The following is a 21,489-nucleotide window of genomic DNA, read 5'->3' on the forward strand; positions in this document are numbered from 1 at the left end:
AAATTGATGGTCATTGTGGGAACCGAAATACGCACTGTCAATTTACGTTTAAATTAGGAAACTAAGAAAAACCCTAATTTCCTAGAGGTCCCGGATCTCTGGAGAGCCAACGACAAGTGACCAAATAGATGCAGAAATCACGAAGAGATAATAAATGAGTTTAGAGAAAATAGTAGATCTTATTTTGAATCCGCGTGAGAGCGTTGCGATCATTACAAGAGATCATAAAAGCTTTGGCCGCAAAGGCTGTCAGCGATTTACCTAGTTCTAGCAGCCTAAAAGCTCAAACCTAGTTGAGTCGCAGCTCGATAACAAAAGACGAAAAAGGTACATAAAAGGTTTTTGATTGATTCAGACTGAACCTTGTTAAAGGCTACCTATGTACCCCTTTCGAGGATCAAGCCAAACGTAGTTCAATTGATAGAGATGAACAAGAGATCAAACTGCCTGGGCGAGTTCGTCTAGTAATTGAGTGCCAGTCATAGAAACCGAACTTGTCGAGAATAAAGCCTAAAGTTTCTAAGTGCCGAGAATTCTGAGTCTAAAATGTTGTCCTTCGTGCCTCTCGCCTAGGACTCCTTATATACTCGCTCCTAGGTCGGTTTACGTTTTTTTCCTCTTCTGCCCTTAAGTCGTCTTAGCGTTTGACGAAAGCGTTTTCTTGATGACAAGGCAAAGGATTTTGAAGTTTGGGAGTATACAAGTATAGTATATGTACCTACTCCTCCCTTTTTTTTTTACGAAAGAAAACGTTTGAACCGATACATTGAAGGGTTGTGTACATTTCTTCTTCCGTGGTTTAGACTGATCGACAATCTGGGTCGATTTAAAGACGTCGCTGGGACTGTGATTTGGTTTTGATAAAATCGCTAGAAACGAATCGGTTTTAAGACGACGTTCATGTCTCTAGTTTTTTTCTCTCTTTAGGAAGTGAGCTGGATACGTGTGGTGATCGTTTCTCAATTTTTCGAGAGTTTAGATCAGTTTGCAAGATCTGGCTGAATAGTTATGGAACGATATGTCGAGACAGGAAAATTTGCATAAGACTTAGTTCGCTATACTATCCACCTAGGTTTTAAGTTCCCTAAAGTTCTATAGCAGTCTCAAAGGCGTTTTTATTTCTTAGTAATTTTCTACGAAACTTCCAAGTCTGATTTCAAAACTTTCAAGTCGGAAATACCTTAGTTCTCTCGAAAATTCGGGTTAGCCTCTTCTCCGTTTTACTTGCTCAATTGCCCTTCTCTTTTTGTGTCTGTCTGCCCAATTCGAATAACAAGAATATTAATTCTTCCTGGACTTCTCTTCTTTCCTGGCCGCGTTTTGGCTGCTGCCAATATAGGTGATGAGGTTTTGGCCACAGATTAAGGCGAGAGAGGAAGGATGGTGAGACCGTGGAGAGAGGTGGATGGGCGAATTTTGATTCTAGGATTTCGCTCCATCTCTTTTCTTATCCGAGACTCTTTTTCTAAGATCGTCGTTAGATTTTCGTAGGTTGTCATATGTTGCCAATTTTAATTTTACGAAAGTTCTTCCGAAAAATAATATCGAGTTTAATTTTACGACAGTTATTTCGCAAAATTTTATCGATTTTAATTTTTCGAAAGATGTTTCGTAAAATGTTGTCAAGCTTAATTTTTACGAGATTTGTTCCGTAAAGAGGTTTTCAAGTTTTGGCTATACGAGAGCTGTGACAAGGTTAATTATTGCAACCAAACTTAGTCAGAAGTTTTTCTCTTATCCGTGGGATTGATCCGTGGAATTTTCGAGTAATTTTTTCCAAAGTAAGACTTAGGTGACAAACATCGACAACTCGCGGAATTTGTTACTATGGAAGTGATACTTGAATTCTTACGAAATCTTAGGTTTCAGAAAACGTTTTAGCGGTGGGAATACGATCTCCTGTTTTGCTTTATTTAGTCTTCGTCAGTCGTTTTAGGTTTCAAGTGATTCTATGGAAATCAACTTCGTTTCTCTGAATGTTATTTGGAAGCAGTACAGCCGTGGGGGTTTCGTAACCGATTGGTTGTGCTTTCCTTTTTCTACGATTAATCTAGGGTTTTTCTGAAAGATATTTGGAAGAAGTACATCAGCGAGTTAAGTACCCAATTTGTTGTGCTTCCCTTTTTTTCTCTGCGGCTAACCTAGGGTTTTTTTTTCCGCAAGATGTTCGGAAGAAGTACATCGGTGAGTTATGTATCAGATTTGCTGTGTTTCCTTTTTCCGCGATTAACCTAGGGTTTTTCTGCGGTTTTGGGGAGAGCAAGGTTTTCTTTTCCGAAAAGTTTTCGGAAAACATGTTTTAGTAAAAACCCTCACACGTTAAGACTTCTTTATTTTGGTAATGAGCCAAACTTACGGAGTTTGATAAAATTTTATCGTTTCCCTTTATGTTTAGACATAGAAATCGCAAGCTCGTTTCATTGCACTTCCTGTGGCGAAAATTAGCGGCTAGGTTTTCAATTTTCTCTAGAACTGTGGCGTTTGCGTAAGCGTTGGCCATATGCGTAATGGCAGCTCGAGTTTTCTTACCAGCGTTGTTGCGAACTGCGATTTTGTCTTTCGTATTTCCAGACATTGTTTTGATCAAGCGTTTTGCGGATAAGGAGACATCCCGAAAAGAGCATTAAAATGGAATTGATGATGCGATAATACAAGAAATATGGGATTGGAGTATGAGATTGCAGTTAATGGGATTATTCAGGGAGATTGATTTTGTTTACATAAATCATAGAAGATATGGAGAAAATAAGGAAAATCTTGGGAGTCGTAGGATGAGGATTTGGGATCAGTATAAAAGGAATAAGGCGTTTCACTATGCTTGGATCATATACTTCGAAACTTTTTCTTTTGCTCTAGACAAAGATCAAATTTTTGCTCTTATTCGTTTGGCTATGACGCAGAGTCAGATTCTGAGCAATGCGGGGGAGGTGAAGAACGGAGAAGAACTCGCAAACGTTTGAAGATCTCGGTGCCCCATTTCGATAACTCAGCTATCATCAAGACCTTTTCCAAAACACTGACTGGAAGATGTATGAATCCGGAGGAGCAGGAGATGAAGGCTCTGATTTCGAATCTCTCGAAAATATGGAAATTGGAAGAGAGGGTAGTTGGTTCAGATTTGGGTTTTGGTAAGTTTCAGTTTGACTTCGATAAGGAGGAGGACATAGAGGGGGTTCTTAAGCTTCAATCCTTTCATTTTGATTACTGGATGTTTTCCTTGGCGCGCTGGCAACCTAAGAAGTCCTCGCTCTACCCGTCGGAGATAACCTTTTGGGTTCGAGTTATAGGAGTTCCGGTGGAGTTCAAAACAGTACCCACTTTTGAGAGCATTGGTGAGGCGATTGGAAGGGCGGTGGCTGTCGATTTGGATCATTCTCGTGTTCAGGTGGTGGTCGATGCTTTCAAAGAGATTTGTTTCGAAACCAAAGTAGACTTCACAGGCGGGGAGTTCTATGATGGTGATCAGGAAGTTCCGGTATCGTTGCGTTACGAGAAGCTATTTGGATATTGTCAAGTTTGCGGCAGTCTTTGTTAAAGACGAAGTATGTCCCTTAGATACGAAGAACACCGAGAAGAGTCCAGAGAAGAAACGGGAAGGAAGAGATGAAAGTGGTGCGTGGTATGATGGAGGAAAGTATGATGATCGTGCAAGAAGTTATAAAGGTGTGGTCATCAATGGGAACGCGAATCAACAGAATAAAGAAAGAGAAGGTCGGGAGTTTTATGGCAAGGGCAAGGGCAAAATCGTGGAGGAAACATATTCTAAATGGATGAAGGTGTCAGAGAGGGGAAGTAAGAGAGCATACAATAACTGTGGAAATTATAGAGGAGATGGGGAAGCTTCTCGTTATAGACCTGCGTGGAGAGAGGATACAAGGCTTGGCGCTCAGAGTGGACAAATTATACCCTCTTCAGGATAAGGTAGAGAGCAACAGCTTCAACGAGATGTTCGTGAGGAAGTTCGTGAGCTGGCCAAAGCTCAGGCTGATGGAACAGAAGTAATATCGGATCCTATTGATGCAGATCAATGGCTGGCAGCGGTCCATGGTATGCAGGAGGATCAGGTAGATTTAGACGATGAGGATGTAATGGACATGTATGAGATTAAGGCTCATTTACTTGAGAATGGGATATATATGGATTTAGAGGATTTCTAGAGAAGCTATGAGAGGAAGAAATTGAGGAAGTGGTCAAAGGACAGGAAGAGGAGAGTATTGTCCAAGAGAAAGAAGAAATGGTAGCTGTGGAAGAAGAGCAAGGTCCGCCTGGAGGAGATGTGGTGAAGAAGCAAGGTTTACGCAAGAGGCTATTCAAGCCTACAATAAGCACTGCGGGAAGCACTAAAATGTGAGTGTTCAATGCGCTTGCTTCACCACGTAAGCAAGATGCAGCAAAGACAGGAGCACGACAGGGAGATAACAGTAAGCAAACGGAGAGTAAGGGTACATCAAACCCGAAACTTGGGCATTAGAGGATCTGATTCATGGATAGAGTCTTCCTTCAAGAATTTTCAAGCAGGCAGGGTCTGTCTTATGATTTAGTTTGCTTTCCGGTTTTAATAAGCTTTATGAACACTTGCACCTTATTTGTTTCTAAGAGTAGTATGAGTCTGGTTTTATCTGCGTTTTTATTGTTGCTGTTAATGGCTTTCCTTGAGGTAAAGCAATGGAATAATAAAACAGTCTTGCGTTATTGGTATTTTCGGCTATTCATGGTAACGTGCATTTGTAATCGACTTGATCATCATATATGTGGATATAGGAATATGATGTGGGATAATGGTATAATTGGTATGGAATGGAATCAGAGATATAGTGGTCTTGTGGTAAGAAGGAGCCGTATGTTAAGTTCGTTAGGTCTCAAGAATGTTCTTGTCTAGTGGTGGCAAATGCAATTAGGGGTTCTTGGTTTTGTTATTTCGGAAACTGTGATCAATGACTGCCCCATTAACCAGTTGTTATTTTTCTATCATTATATTGTTGGCACGAAGTGGAATGTGTTAGTTTTGGTATGTTGTCATCTTGGTAGAGTAAGACCTATTTTGCTTATATTCGCTCAATGCTCGGAGAGATTTTGGTTTACTGGATATGGCTTTGCAGGTTTCTTTTTTAGGGATATCTTGGGGAGTATGGACTATCCTCTTATATGTGCAACGGTGTGGGAGCGTTGTTTGTCTTTGGTATCATCAAACCATGATCAGATACAATCTGGATGGAGAGGATCAAATTATGATACCCGTGAGATGAGAGATGACAGTTTTTCTCAAAGCAAGGAGATAGTGGGAATTGGTGTTTTGGTGAAACAAGCTGGTTTGATGTAGCTATTAACTGTGACGATAGAGTTGTATCTTTATTTATGGTATATAATGTTTGGCTTTTGCTGTTTATGAGATTGTCGATTTCCTTTAAATTATGGAAGCGGTTTTCATTGATCTGGAGGCTAAGTGATACAAATCGGATAGTACCATTAGAATCATTTTGGATTTTTATGAGATGGTTCAGGTCACAAAGAAAGGAAAATAGTCGGACTCTGGAAATAAGGTATCATTACACCCGTCGACTTGGCTCTCCGGAGCAAATAAAGAACAATTGTTTTTACTGAAGTTGGAATTGCCGAAGAATGGGAAGTAAGTGGACTATAAGCTATTTGAGCGAGATAAGGCATAAACATAAACCGGATTTTTTTATTTTTTGCAGAAACAAAGCAAGATTCAGAGTTTGTCCAAAACTTTCAAGCTCACTTTGGATTTGATAATCTGTTCATAGTAGACCTAGTGGGAAGAAGTGGGGGATTAGCGTTTTTCTATAATAATGAGTATCAGGTTAAGGTATTATATTCTAGCAACTGAATGATTGATGTGGAAGCGGAGGCTCTGGGCAAAACGGCTTATCTTACTTTTGTGTATGGGGATCCAGTTCAAAAAATGCGGGAACAAGTGTGGGAACGGTTAACTAGATATGGACTGTCGCGATTCGAACCCTGGTTCATTATTGGTGATCTCAATGAGATTACTGGAAATCATGAAAAAGATGGAGGATCTATGAGGGGTGCAGATTCTTTTATTCCTTTTAATAACATGATAAGAAATAGTGGTTGATTAGAATTTCCGGCTAGGGGAAACAAAATGTCATGGCAAGGGAGAAGAGGAAAAGGGAAAGGGGCAGTGATGGTTAGATGTCGTTTAGACCGTCCTTTAGCAAATGAAGAGTGGCATACTCTATTTTCATGTTCTTTTACAGAATATCTTGGGATGGTGGCTTCTGATCATCGGCCAGTGTTGGCTTATCTAGAAGATAAAGTTCCCAGGAGGAAAGGACAATTTCGGTTCGATAAGAGGTGGATTGGACAAGCGGGTCTTCTGGAATCAATTACAATGGGTTGGATAGACTATAACAAAGGAAAAGTAGAAGGGGGAGCAGAGAGTATAGTGGCAAAAATTAGTAATTGTCGTCATGAAATTGCTAAATGGGGTAAAAATAATCCACCTTATGGAAAAGAAAAAATAAATGTGTTACAACAAGCACTTGAAGAGGTACAAACAGATAATACCAGGTCTCAAGAGGATATTTTGGAGGTGTTTAGAAAATTACAAGATGCATATAAGGATGAAAAAGATTACTGGCACCAGAAAAGCAGGAACATGTGGTATTCATCTAGGGATCTTAACACAAAATTTTATCACGCTTTAACTAAGCAACGGCGGGTTCGTAACAGAATTGTTGGACTACATGATGCTGATGATAATTAGATTACAGAGGATAATGGTGTGGAAAAGGTGGCAATAGATTATTTCGAAGATGTATTTAGTACCACCTCCCCATTGGAATTCGATAGTTTCTTGACAGAGGTTACACCGGGTATCACTCCTCAGATGAATCAACGTTTGTTGAGGCTAGCGACAGAGGAGGAGGTTAAAGAAGCTTTGTTTATGATGCACCCAGAAAAGGCGCTAGGACTGGACGTCATAACAGCTCTATTTTTCCAACACTCTGGGTATATTATTAAGAATTATTTGGTAGGAATGGTGAATAATTTCTTGGTTTTGGGAGAAATGGATGCACGATTAAATATTACTAATATTTGTATGATCCCAAAAACTGAGAGACCTACAAGGATGACGGAATTGAGGCCAATCAGTCTCTGTAATGTAGGATATAAAATTATTTCAAAGGTTTTGTGTCAGCGATTGAAAATCTATCTTCCCTTACTCTTATCCGAAACTCAATCGGAATTCGTGGCAGGTAGGTTGATTTCTGATAATATTCTTATCGCCCAGGAAATGTTCCACGGATTGCGGACCAATAAAGCATGTCTAGGAAATTATATGACAATTAAAATGCGTATGTAGAGTGGAATGGGAGTTTATTAAGGCCTTATTGCAGAAAATGGGTTTTGACCTTCATTGGATTAAATTGATGATCGAATGTATTACATCGGTTCAATATCGGGTTCTCATAAATGGACAACCACCTGGCCTCATTGTTCCACATAAGAGCTTACGTCAAGGAGATCCTTTATCGCCTTATTTATTTATTCTATGCACTGAGGTTTTAATTGCAAATATAAAAAAAGGCAGAAAGAGGGCAATAACTTACGGGAATGAAGGTAGCTAGAGCTTGCCCATCGATATCTCATTTGCTTTTTGCGGATGATAGTCTCTTCTTTTGTAAAGCTCAAAAAGAAGAGTGTCAAACCATTCTTAAGATTTTAAAGGAATATGAGGCAGTTTCAGGGCATCTAATAAATTTTGATAAGTCTTTCATTCAATTTGGACTTAGGATTGAAGAATCCGTCAGACATGAATTAAGGGATATTTTGAAAATTCAAAATCTTGGAGGAATGGGATCCTACCTTGGTTTACCAGAAAATCTGGGGGGATCAAAGATCCAAGTTTTTAGCTTTGTACATTATCGTTTAAATAATTGAGTCAATGGGTGAACTTTCAAGTTTTTCACAAAAGGAAGAAAGGAAGTGATCATTAAATCAGTGGTTACGGCATTACCAAATCATACGATGTCCTGCTATCGTTTACCTAAGGCAACTGTGAAAAAACTGACAAGCGCAGTATCACAATTCTGGTGGAGTCCAGGGAGAAGTACAAGAGGCATGCACTGTAAATCATGGGACAAAGTATGTGTAGATAAGGATGAAGGAGGTTTGGGCTTTAAAGACATCATTGATTTCAACACAGTGATGCTTGGTAAGTAGTTATGGCGTCTAATAGAGAGGTCAAATACTTTATTCTCTCGAGTTTTCAAAGGGCGGTATTACAGGTATGCCGCACCTTTGGAACCGATTCGTTTATATTCTCCGTCATATGGCTGGCGGAGTTTTGTCTCTGCTAGATCTCTGGTAAGCAAAGGACTAATCAAACAGGTGGGATCAGATTCTTCTATATATGTATGGAATGATCTATGGCTCCCAACCACTCGCCCGAGACCAGCTAATAAAACCAACACAATTTATACCCGGACATTACAGTGAAGTCTCTCATTTACTCTACCTCATGCACTTGGAATTCACATGCAATTTGGGCTTTGGTGGATCCACAGGATGCAAAACTTATAGAAAGTATACCACTGAACAGGGTCTCAGAGGGTAGATAGAGATGGATGGCACTTCACAAAAAATGGAAAATATACAGTCAAATCAATTTATCAGGTAGAATGGATCTATCCAGATAGGGAAAGACCACCATTACTGATTGGCCCCACAGTTGATGTTCTGAAGGCTTTCTGTTGGAAAATACGGTGTCCACCAAAGTTTAAACATTTCCTATGACAATTAGTGACATGGTGTATAGCAGTAAAGAAGAATTTACAAGCGAGGGGGATGAAAGGAGATATTTGTTGTGTAAGATGTGGAGCCAACGAGGTATCGATAAACCATGTGTTTTTTGAATGCCCTCCAGCAATTCATGTTTGGGCTCTCTCGAAGATACCATCAAATCCAGATATTTTTCCAACAAGTTCTCTTTTCACAAACATGGATCATCTTTTATGAAGAGTTTTCCCGAAGATGGAAAATCATCAGTTTGCATGGATACTATGGTACATCTGGAAAGCTAGGAATAATAAAGTTTTCAGTAATCTGGATATGGATCCTATGGATACGTTTAAATTGGCAAAAACTGAATCAACACTGTGGGCTGAGGCACAAATATTGAATGAACAGAGGACAATACCACAAATAGTGGATACGATCCTACCGTCAATTCCAGGAAGATGGTGTTTTACAGATGGCTCATGAAAAGAGGGTGATACCTTTTCAGGACAAGGTTGGTTCATCACCTTAGAAGGATTTGATGGATTGTTGGGGGCGAGGAATGTTAGGGTTAGTCTCTCTCCCCTTCATGCGGAGATGTAAGCGCTACCCTGGGCAATGGAATGTATGAGAAATTTACGTTAATTTCAGGTTACGTTTGCAACGGATTGTTCTCAATTGGTGAAGATGGTTTCAGAACCAGAAGAATGACCAGTTTTTGCAAATTATTTAGAAGATGTCAAGATCCTGAAAGAGAGTTTCACCCGATCAGCGATTATCTATGTACCAAGGACGCAAAATTCAATGGCGGATAGACTAGTACGCAGTGTTAAGATGCAATCGTCTTTTGTCGTTCACATGGATGCAGATCACCCGGTTTGGTTTACAAAGTCAGTACGAGTCTGTATACGTTGATGACAAAAAAAAATAATATATATATATATATATAGGTACTCCCGTAAAAAAATTGTTTTTTGAAAACCCTTTAAATTTTAATGATGGTATGTTTTTTTCTAAATATATTTTTTTTCTTAACTCACATTTCATAGTTTATTACTTATGAGATATTGGATCTAAACTCTAAAATAACAAGCTTAACATAATCAAAAAGAAAAATTAACTGGAAATGCACATAGTATATGTTAATATTCATAAATATTTTTTAAACTTGTTCTTTATGAACATATATTATACCGATCTGAATCCTCATTATTACAAAATTAAGAAATCACTACAATCAACTAGGCTTCATATTCTAGTCTACTTATTTATTTTTATTAAATATTATTTTAATAATTTCTCATTCAGCATATAATCTGATTATTAAGGACATTTATAAACGCAGCGACATTTTTCCTATTTTTTGGCCCAATACAAGTACCAACTCCGTTGACATTTTTTCTCTTGCACAAATAGACACAACTTGAACCGGAACATGTAGCACTATGTGAAACATAACCTCCAGGAATCGTATGTTCCTTGGTATTTAGAATTTCAGTACAATTTTTGTTTACATATGTTTCATTCGCCATTAAACCTGATAGAATATAACGAAGACATAAAAATATTAGTTTATATATATTGAACAAAATAAAGTGTAGGAGTATTATATATTTATAAATATATGATAGGTTGGATCAGTGAATAAAAGCATAACAAGACTTTAAGAGGTAAGTGGTTACATAATAGTTCAACCAGAAAGCAAGAAGAAGTAATAAGATAAAGTGGTTAAAAAAACTAAGAAAATCATTTTAATTGTAGCTTTTGATATTTTTTTGTGTTTGGTAACAATGAAAATTGTACAACTTACTGAAACAGTAAAAAGTTACTAATCAAAACAAATATAATGGTTAGAATAACTAAAAATATCTATTTTGTGAAATATATTACATATATATATATATATATATATATTGGTTCAGTTATATAATATTATATTTCAAAGCTGCTTTTAATTAACAAAAATAAATTATAGTCGAAGAAAATTAACTACTTTAAATTTTAAATAAAAATACACTTATAATTTTTACATTGTCCTATCATTTTTACTAGAATAACGAGGATCAATGTAATAATAGAGTTTGCTTTCTCTTAGTAGATTCAATAAGTAAACCAAAACGAAAACATTAAACTATGAAAAGATTTGTAAGCCTATTTTTTATGTTAGTGTCCTTATGTCACTATCCAGGTTTGAATTTAACGTTAAATTGTGATGATTTTTTTTGGTCTAAAAACTGTGACGATTTGTATAAATATTACTGTCAAAATGCATAGTTTGCGTAAAATTAAATATTCAAACCTATTGCAATGATGTAGAAGGTAGCTATAATGGGACTCGCGATTTGAAAGAGTTTCTTCATCTCAAGTGCTTTGACCAAATTGATAATGATTTTTGGGGCTAGAAAAAACTATTATATTAAGAAAACTTAAACGTATATCATCTTTTATACATCTAATTTAATTTATATACCTCCTTAAATTTTGGTTTGACAGATGTCGCTCACCATTGATTTCTGGTTTTTCTAATATTTGTTTTAAAAAAAAAATTACAACTACTTTTTTGGTTTTTTTCAACCCCACAATTAAAGTAAAATATAATTTTTCATTGGTGACTTAGTTTAGAGGATAATAGGTTTTTTTTAAAATATGAATCTCACTATTTAAAATATGTGGAAACAAAATAAAATAAAAAAACACGAAACCTATCTCGGGACAAGGAGAACTCATCCACCAAACCTATCTCGAGAACATCTACTCACCCACATAAAATCCTAAGGAGCTTAGAGCACTTAGATTGGTTTTGATATTCAAAAGGTTCTCAACCAATCAAAATTAATATTTATAACATATTTTAATGTAATTAAATCTAGTTTTTGAAAATAATTGAACCAAAACCACGTGATGGTGGTCTACTAACAGCCGACTTGGGTTGCTAAGCAATCTGATTCGAAGGTACTCCACTATATTCCATCATGTGATCACGTGGTATGGGCCTATTGCTAACAAACCATTTGAATACCCGTAAAGAGCCTATCCGTAGATTTTACCTTTATTTGGGGATTAATCTAAACCCTTTCATATGTTTACGATACTCACAGTTTAAACAAAAATCTATGTATAATAGAAAACCTAATTTTTATTTTTTTACTAACATCATCATTTTTATAGGAAAAAAAATGATAATCCAACAGATACGATCTTTTTTATATATAAACATGACATCATCAAAATATTTTACCAATGAACGTTTCTTTTTGGATACACCCTTTCAATGCATCTGTAACTTTTTACTAATCATTGCAATTGTGTGTTAACAATCACAACTCTTCACTAACCAATGTAAAGTTAGCGAAGTTACCAAAATATGCAAAAGTAATGTTACAGAAAGGCTGCAAGCATAATTTCACTGAGAGAGTATAAGTTGATAAAATCATTGTATGGGCTTAAGCAAGAACATAAGAAGTGACATCACAGATTTGATGAGGTTGCCTTATCAAGTGATTTCAAGTTAACTAGTATGCCATGTGTTTATGTAGAAAATTGACGAGTCCATTAATGAAATATCGTTTGTTTGTATGTTGATGACATGTTTATCTTTGATACTGACTTCATAAAAGTAAAGCTTACAAAAACATATTATTGTCATCAAGTTTTGCAATGAAAGACATAAGGGAGGTGGATGTGATTCTTGAAATTTAAATCACATGCATGCAAAAGCCCAGTTGCGACACCTTGACATTAAATATTGTGTTGTATGTGAGTTGATCATTCACCGGGTGATTACCATAAAGTTTGTTTGGTCTGAATGTAATGTACCAGATCAGTTGACGAAATGAGTTAGAAGGTTGGTAGCTAAGTGTGTTAAATAAATTAGTTCAAAAAATCCATTTAAATTTTTAATTGTGGAATACCCAATTTCCTTCTAATACAACATTAGAGGCTGAATTCAATGTGGAAACCATATATGAAGCATACGTTTATATCATCCCAAGGTACGTGTTTGGACATGTATGTTGAAATGTTATTCTTAATAGATACCATGAAAAATTGCATTTGCATGATTAAAAGTATTTACAAATATGAGTGTGAAGTGATGATGCTTCAATAAGTTGGGACTTGGCTTTGTATACATTCATGAATGGATAATACACATGACTTATAATAGTGTCGAGTAAACACTTAGCGTAGTGTGGAAATACGTGTGTATTATCTTCATGTGTCCAAAATGACTTATAATAGTATCGAGTAAACAAGTATTAGAATATTGTTTCAAAAAAAATCTTAGAAATTTTTATTTATGCACGAGTTTAATATATGTATTAATTGTTTATTGAATATGTGATTCCAGTTAAATAAGAAAAAGATTGTTGGAAATTTAAGTAAATTCTTGCAACCGCTTGAGTTAAGCATTGCAATTTTTTAGATTAAGATCAATTGCAATTTTTTGTGCTTGTAACTATTAGTCATAAAATGTTACAATTTTTGGTGATAAACCATTGCAAATGTGGATGTTTTGAGCCATTATGATTAACATTGTGACCTTTTGGTTAACTGTTCCAGCTGTTGGTGTTAAGAATTGTAATTCTTGGTGATAATAATTGTAACTCTAACCACTATAATTGTTAATACTAATCATTGCAACCCTTTATAATTTATTTAAAAAGTTGTGGGTTTTGGTAAATCATAACTTAATAACAATAAGAAATCAGAAACTATCGGTTAGATAAATAGAATGTTCATCATTCAAAGATAATCAAATATTTTTGAAGAAACACATATACACTAAAACTCTATTTGTTAATATTCTATCCTACCTTACAAAAAAAAAGAGATTTTGATTGTTTTATCATACAAAATGATACGTGTAAACCGAAAGCTTCGAGTATAGTCGAAATGCTCTTGAACAAAAATAAACTCGATGTGATTCAGTCATTATCCACAATTTAAATATATAATTAGTATTTTTAAATTGCATTTAAAATGAATATCACTCCCCCTGCAAACCGCAGGGTCCAAATCCTAGTGTTAATAATAACTGTACCACCAATAAAGAAATAACGGGTGTTATAAGTTTCCCATTAAGACCTCATGTTAAATGAGAACCCCTTCTCCATACTCTTTTTATACTTTTTTAATTTTTTATTTTTTTTTTTGTGTGAAAATTCCATAGATAAATCATCAACAGAGATGCTTTAAGAAGTCCATGCACTTTTCTATATGGTTGGAAGGATAGAAACTCCTGCAGGCTTGAAGACTACTCCAACGGTTATCTTCAAACAAATGATGATTCACCCATCTTTTTTTTAAAGGTTATCTTGAATGATTTTTGGCCCTAGATTGTTACTTGAAAATGTAATTGCATTCTAACCAAACACAGTGAAAAATAACAACAACAAAAAAAACCTCACGTGGTCGGATAAATTATGTACACCTCACTTGTTTTTACTAGGCCCTGTTTAGGTTTTAAAAACATGTCTTAGACCACTTGTAATGTTGTACAGGATAGTCTACATTCATAAACAAAACACGAAAGTAGACAAATAATTAGATCAGAATTGATCACTAAATTTGACTCTGAGGTCGCAATAATAACCGTAATATAAACCAAATCTGTGTTCATTTCTATTCATCCGCTTTTTTCCTTTTCTTAGAATTGTCAAAGAATTATGAGAATGATGGGGTTTTCCATGTATCTTTTTGTTCTTCTTGTCTTAGGTTTTGGTCTTGCACAAAATCCGTCAGGTAAAAAAAAAAAAAGAAGAAGCTAATTTAATTTGAAACCAAAAAAGATATCTAAACAAAGTCGGTTTAGTTTTTTTCAAACAATTCTTCTTGGTTTTTATTCTTACAGGATTCACCAGTTTAACTTGTGGTGCTCCGATGGGAACTAGCTTCCTAGAAAAAGCAACAAATATAACATACAGCTCTGATGCGCCTTACATCGATACCGGCATTGGCAGGAGCATCAAATCATCGTACCAGAGCAAATCAGAGCAACAAACATGGTATATAGAGAGTATAGAAAACATTATCAAGATCAAACTAGGTATAGGTAACTAATTGTTTAACTTCTTCCGCAAGGTACCTCCGGAGTTTTCCACAGAGCTCTAGAAGCTGCTATACCTTCAACCTGACCACAGGCGATAAGTATCTGATCAGGGCCATTTTCTTCCATGGTGGTTATGACACAAGACCCTCTACTAAGTTCGATCTCCACCTCGGGCCTAACAAATGGGCGACAGTTTCAACCGCCGAGGAGACCAAATCTGAAACCTTTGAAATCATACACATATTGGCCACTAGCAGGTTACAAGTCTGTCTCGTCAAAACAGAGGATTCAACGCCATTCATCTCCGCTATAGAGCTGCGTAAACTCACCAGCAAAGCGTACGCGAACGAGTCGGGGTCCTTGCAGACTTTCTTGAGAGCAGACATTGGCTCCTTCTCTAAACAATCTTTAAGGTTTTAGTTTCAAGTTCATGTTAAAAAACAATGAAACGAACAAGTACTAAACATGCCCTTATATATTGTTTTAGGTACGGATCTGGTGTCTATGGAGCAGATGTCTTTGATCGTATTTGGCTGCCATACAACTCCGAAAACTGGTCACAGATTAGAACCGATAATAGTGTAGACAACGATAATGGATTTAAGGTGCCAGAAAATGTTATGGCCACGGCCTCTGTTCCAACAGACCCCGACGCTCATATGAACATTTCGCTAACCGGTTTGCACCAGACATCACGGTTCTACGTCTGCCTACACTTCTCAGAGATCCAAGAGCTCGGTCCCAATGACACCAGAGAGTTTAAGGTGATGTACAACGGAAGGCTCATCATAGATCCCTTTAAGCCAATAAGTTTCTATACTAGTTCCTTTATCGGAGATGAACTCGGTCCGAACGCAAATGGACAGTGCACATTTTCGCTTCAAAAAACTGCGAGTTCCACACTGCCTCCTCTGCTCAACGCCATGGAGGTTTACATGGTGAACTCGTTATCGCAGAATGAAACCGATACAAAAGAAGGTTATATAAATAATTATAATTTTTTGAACAAACTATTTTTATGATCTGGACCAAAAAAATATACTAACCTAAGCAAAATGGTAATCAGTTGATACGATGATAAACATCAAGTTGAGTTGCGGCATCAGTAAGGTTGACTGGCAAGGAGATCCATGCGTACCGCGGGATTACATGTGGTCTGGTGTTAACTGCAGTTACATTGACAGTGAGCAACCAAAGATCATTTCATTGTAAGTGTTGAGTTTGTTCTGTTTCTAGAACTGAATATGATTTGTTCTTCACAAAAAAAGGTTTTAAAAATCTTTGGCATATGGAAATAGGAACTTGACTACCCATGGCTTAACCGGGGAGATACAGGAATCCATATCAAACCTAAGTACTTTACAAGTTCTGTAAGTATAATGTACATAGCAGGAGAAGTTGTTATTTGAGAAAATATTGTCATGGGTTTGGAATTTTTATGTTTTTTATTGCAGTGATTTTTCTAACAACAGCCTGATTGGTCCGGTCCAGGAATTCCTAGCTCATATGACAAGTTTAAAAGTCATGTAAGTTGTTAGAATGTAAAATTTATCGTTTATACACAAGACAAAAACTAACATGTAATAACCTCTGTTTTTGACTCCGCTTCTTGCAGAAATCTGTCAAGCAATTTGCTATATGGTTCAATTCCTACTAGTCTCCTAGATAAAGTGCAAAGAGGATTGGTTTCACTGAGGTAACTAATTAAATCTTCAAACCTTTCTGGTCAAATGTGTTTTACAATATTTACCTCCGTGAAAAAACTCTAGCATCGAAGGAAATCCTGGAATATGTTCCTCTGCTTCATGCGCAACCACAAACAAGAAGAAGACGAAGACGAAAACCATGGTTATTGCATCAGTTGCTGCATCAATATTTTTGATCTTAGTCATTTTTTTAGTTATCCTCAAGAGGAGAGCCAAGCTTGGTCGTTATCCCAATTCAGGTACGTACCAAATTATGCGCTTTTGACTAAATTAAAAGTAAGAGAATCAATCAACTATTAATATTCTGATAATGATTTTATAGATGATGATGATAATAATCTTCAGCAGTGCAACAATCAAAGTAGCTTCTCAGAAATGGCAAACAACATGTTCACGTATGAAGACTTGGCGCAAGCGACCGATAACTTCTCCAATGTCAACCTCATTGGCCAAGGCGGGTTTGGTTATGTTCATAAAGGAGTTCTTCCCGATGGAACGGAGGTTGCGATTAAGCAGCTTAAAGCTGGAAGCAGACAAGGGGAACGGGAGTTTCGGGCAGAGATAGAGATTATAAGTAGAGTCCATCACAGGCATCTTGTGTCCCTCCTTGGTTACTGTGTAACCGGAACTCAAAGATTGCTTGTCTATGAGTTTTTGCCCAATAAAACACTGGAGTTTCATTTGCATGGTACGTGCGATTAATGGTTTCCGAGAATTAATTTCGCCACCTTGCGTTACACTATATGGTAATATTTGCAGAAAAAAGGAGACCATTTGATTGGTCAAAGAGGATGAAGATTGCTTCAGGAGCAGCTAGAGGATTGGCATACTTACATGAAGATTGTGAGTAAAATGGTCTTGTCTTTAAGTTGTATTGAACACATGTTTTTCAAAGACTTTTAATAGTGTTTTTTTTCTGTCTTTATTTCTCATCAGGTAACCCTAAAACTATACACCGTGATGTAAAGGCTGCTAATGTTCTTATCGATGATAGCTACGAGGCAAAGGTATTCTAAAAAATTAACTTTTAATAACCTGTCAAGGTTTATTTGAAACGTACGACTAAATAAACATGATTGATTCATCAGTTAGCGGATTTTGGACTCGCCAAGTGTTGTTTAGACAATGATACTCATGTTTCTACTCGGATCATGGGAACATGCGGGTATGGAAACATTTTTCTATATGCAACCTGTCCTGCAGTGACAATCTTTAAACTTGTTTCTTGTGATGTGGATGCAGATACTTAGCCCCTGAATATGCATCTTCTGGGATATTCAGCGACAAATCAGACGTCTTCTCATTCGGAGTTATGCTTCTGGAACTGATAACTGGACGCAGGCCTGTTGGTAAATCACATCCGTTTGCCAATGAAGAAAACATCGTTGATTGGGTGAGTAATTTTCGTTTTCCCTTACTATCAATTTTTTTTTTTTTTTGGACACGGTTCTAAAATTTTACCTCTTGCACTAGGCAAAGCCTCTTATGTTACAAGCCTTAAACACTGGAAACTACCATGGTCTTGTTGACCCGAGACTGGAGAAAGATTTTGATATTAGCGAAATCAAGAGAATGGTTCTCTGCGCTGATGCTTGTGTCCAACATTCAGCAAAGCACCGACCAAAAATGAGCCAGGTACAATCAGATTGAAAACATGGATTTTGAAAAAAAAAAAAAAAACTTTGTGAATTCCTCTGAAACTTGGGAGTCATTTCAGATAGTTCGAGCATTTGACAAGAGCATATCTCTAGATGACCTAATCCAAGGGGTTGCTCTAGGAGACACCACTAGTTACAACTTAGACGGGAGCTCAGATTATACCTCAATGGAGTACAAAGAAGACGTGAAGAAATTCAAGAGATTGGTACTTGAAAGCCAGACATTTGGTAGCAGCGATTTGACCAGTGACAATGGTCAGAGCTCATCAGGCTCCTTCTGCATCAAATCTGAGACGTAGGAGACCCAAATAATTGAAATATATACACATTTTTATCCAAGCCACGTGAATGGAAACTGACCAATAATGTTTTATACGTATATTTTTATTCCGACGATGTCAAGAATGCCTTTGCAAGGTGTTCTCATTTGTTATATCGAGAGTTTTATCAATATTTTTCTTGCAAAACCATTTAGATTAAAGAATTTACAATAGATATATATCACAAAAATGTTTGAGAAATTGTGTTCTCTGTACAAGAATAATTGCATAATTTGCACAAATAAAAAAGTCATTATTTTTTACTGTATATTTTTAATTAATATCAATATACTACTATTGTATTATTAGAAACAAATACTCTAAATGTATATTGGCGATAGAATTAATGCTCTTTGTCTCTCTTTTCTCTTCTTCTGGACAATCTCTCTTCTTTCTTTTTGTTTCTGTTTTTTTTTTTTTTTTTTTTTTTGCTTCTATAAAAATTGTAATTCTTATGTTAATTTCACTTAACAAACTTTAACTTTGGTTTTGATCGGTGACATCCGCTGCTAAAAATAACTCCACATCTTCTTATACGAGCAAGAATCGCAGCATCACTGCACAATCACGCCGTCCCTCTCCGTGGAGTCAGACCGTCCGCGGCGAATAAAAGCCTACGTCCGCTGTAGACGAGAAATCAGAGGAATCTAATGGTTATTACACATCGGTCAATGCAAGGAAGAAACCAGTTTGGAAAAGGAGAGATAATTGGGCTTATGAGCCTATCATGGTAGCTCCCGTGTGGCATGTTCTTTCTTAGACCACCAAAGCTCTTTCCAACAAGTCTTCCTACGATTCTTTAGAAAGCCTCTGCGTTCTGTCAATTTTTTTTTTTTTAATTAATAATTGATATCACTTAAATTACTTTAAGGAGTGATTTATACTCTCTCAAATAAGATGTCGAGTTGTAGTACTTAGGGATCGAATTCACAGGGAGCTAGGAAACCAAATAAATCTAATCAGTTTGATTAAGCTAGGCTAATGTTTATAAAGCAGTAAATAATTAATGCAAAGCAATAGATAAATCATTAAACAAGTTGAACAAGAAAATTATTCAGCTTGGCAAAGAGTTGTTTGATGGAAGGATGGTTGCTAGATTTAGGGTTTCTATTCAGGAGATCAGGATAATAATCTTACAGATACCTAATGTGTTGCATGCATGATAATGTAAAGCTCAACTATTTGATCAACAAGCCAATCAGCTCTCGCATGTATTGAATTGTCGTATTTTGATCAATAGAACGTGTAGATCGATAATCCTATAGGAATATCGATCGATACACCTTTTGCTCCGTCGATCGATTATTCAACTGTGATATCGATCGACGCGCTCTAGTCAAGCTTTATGCGCGGGCTGAATAATAGCTTATTAAGCTCACTAGATCAGCTCTCGCCATGCTCATAGCAAGAAACATAGTTCTATTAGAATGTTTTCAGGATGAGAATAAAGCTCTCGCTTTTATCAATCTATCCATGGGCAGGTTCTAGGTAGCTAATCTAGACACATGCATTACTGAACAATCCTAAATATGAATATCACAACTCAGTAATCTGTAGTTGGGGCTAATCTCTCATCCTATTTGAACCCTAAACCTAACAGGTAGATTTATTCAGACATGAAGTTTGTCACAGAAATCATAGATGAATAGATATAAAAACAGTAGATATTATAACCTAACTAAGAACAATGAATAATAGAAAGCTTAGATAGCGTGTAGCCGTCAACAATGACTTATTAATAACATAAATATAATTTCTGGTCGTCCAAGGGTATTCTGGTAATTTGGGGTTGCTTCTGGGCTTCAGCGGTCATAAAATATGCTCAGCCCATATTCTGGCATCACTGTCGACCGACACCAATGCTGTTACATCGATCGACAGTCCTTCATCTCCTCGACAGCTTCCTCTCGCGAGGCAGACTGACCACGCTTCAGTAAAACGGGAATAACTTCTGCTACAGGATGCTGTTTGACCTCAAACAGGTGGCGTTGGAAATATAACTCAAATATCTATCTTGTGTCAAAAGATTAGATCATTCTAACAGCCGGAAGTTCTCCATTTAAAGCTAGACATATGACGCGTCTGTGCTGTTCTGCACCTCAAAAGGCTTCAAAATCACCATATTTCTCCAGAACGTACATGAATCTGTAAATACTTTAAATAGACTCTATATAATAGTAATTAGTTATTAAAACACCTATATACCATTGCTAATAATGGGTGAAATCCATGGTATATCAACTCCCCCAGACTTGCCATTTTGCTTGTTCTCAAGCAAAACAGACTGGTAGTCTCTGAAAGAGGTTTGAAAACAGCAGAGACTCACATGATTTAAAACTTAGAATCATCACCTCTACAATATTGCAATCCACATCTAAGAAGTCCTAATCACAAAAGCACATTATACCATATCCTAGCTTAGCAACCAAATTCACCTAGCCAACAACTTAGCAAATCCTGTATGAAATTCCCCTCTACCAACCTTATTTCTTAACATAAATAAAAGTGCAGGCTTTACCTTGGTAGTATCGATCACAGAATGCAAGGATTTTCAAACAAGTACCTGGATCTGCAGGTAAAAGTTAGTTCCTATCTATTCTCTATACTAATTTTTCTCTTAAGTCAAAGTCTGCTTATATTGCAAGATCATTGACCAAGATTGGACAGGCTTCCATGAATCAAGCTTTAATGGTGGTTGCCACCAAATCAAGTCCACTTCTTTTTGACCTATATCCAAGAATTCATGTGAATCGAACCTTGATGATTGCCGCCACCAAGTTCCGTTCGAATTCTTTTTGTTGGAATCCTTACGAATCAAGCCTTACTGGTTGTAGCCACCAAGTCATGTTCGGATTCCACCTAACTAACACCTATATATATTATTTATATTTTTTTTCTTTTTCTTTCTTTTTTGTTTTTTTTTTTAAATAAATATCTCTACCTATAAATCTAGGACCGAAATAGAGAGAAAATGTGATAAATCTACACAAGGC

The 21,489-nt window shown here is 36.5% G+C and overlaps 1 protein-coding gene across 1 annotated transcript; it reads left to right on the forward strand.

Moving 5' to 3' along the window:
• Positions 1-1,333: 1,333 nt before the first annotated feature.
• Positions 1,334-19,855, forward strand: LOC125604716 (LRR receptor-like serine/threonine-protein kinase IOS1). The gene is made up of 16 exons (XM_048774913.1): positions 1,334-14,505; positions 14,615-14,768; positions 14,845-15,225; positions 15,300-15,790; positions 15,879-16,020; positions 16,111-16,182; positions 16,267-16,338; positions 16,428-16,508; positions 16,582-16,757; positions 16,841-17,206; positions 17,278-17,361; positions 17,455-17,525; positions 17,607-17,683; positions 17,761-17,911; positions 17,992-18,153; positions 18,236-19,855. The coding sequence occupies exons 1-16, from the start codon at positions 14,430-14,432 to the stop codon at positions 18,473-18,475; spliced, it is 2,796 nt and encodes a 931-aa protein (XP_048630870.1). The 5' UTR covers positions 1,334-14,429; the 3' UTR covers positions 18,476-19,855.
• Positions 19,856-21,489: the final 1,634 nt, after the last annotated feature.

The sequence above is a fragment of the Brassica napus genome, unplaced genomic scaffold, assembly GCF_020379485.1.
Source record: "Brassica napus cultivar Da-Ae unplaced genomic scaffold, Da-Ae ScsIHWf_601;HRSCAF=894, whole genome shotgun sequence".
In the NCBI taxonomy this organism is placed as follows: Eukaryota; Viridiplantae; Streptophyta; class Magnoliopsida; order Brassicales; family Brassicaceae; genus Brassica; species Brassica napus.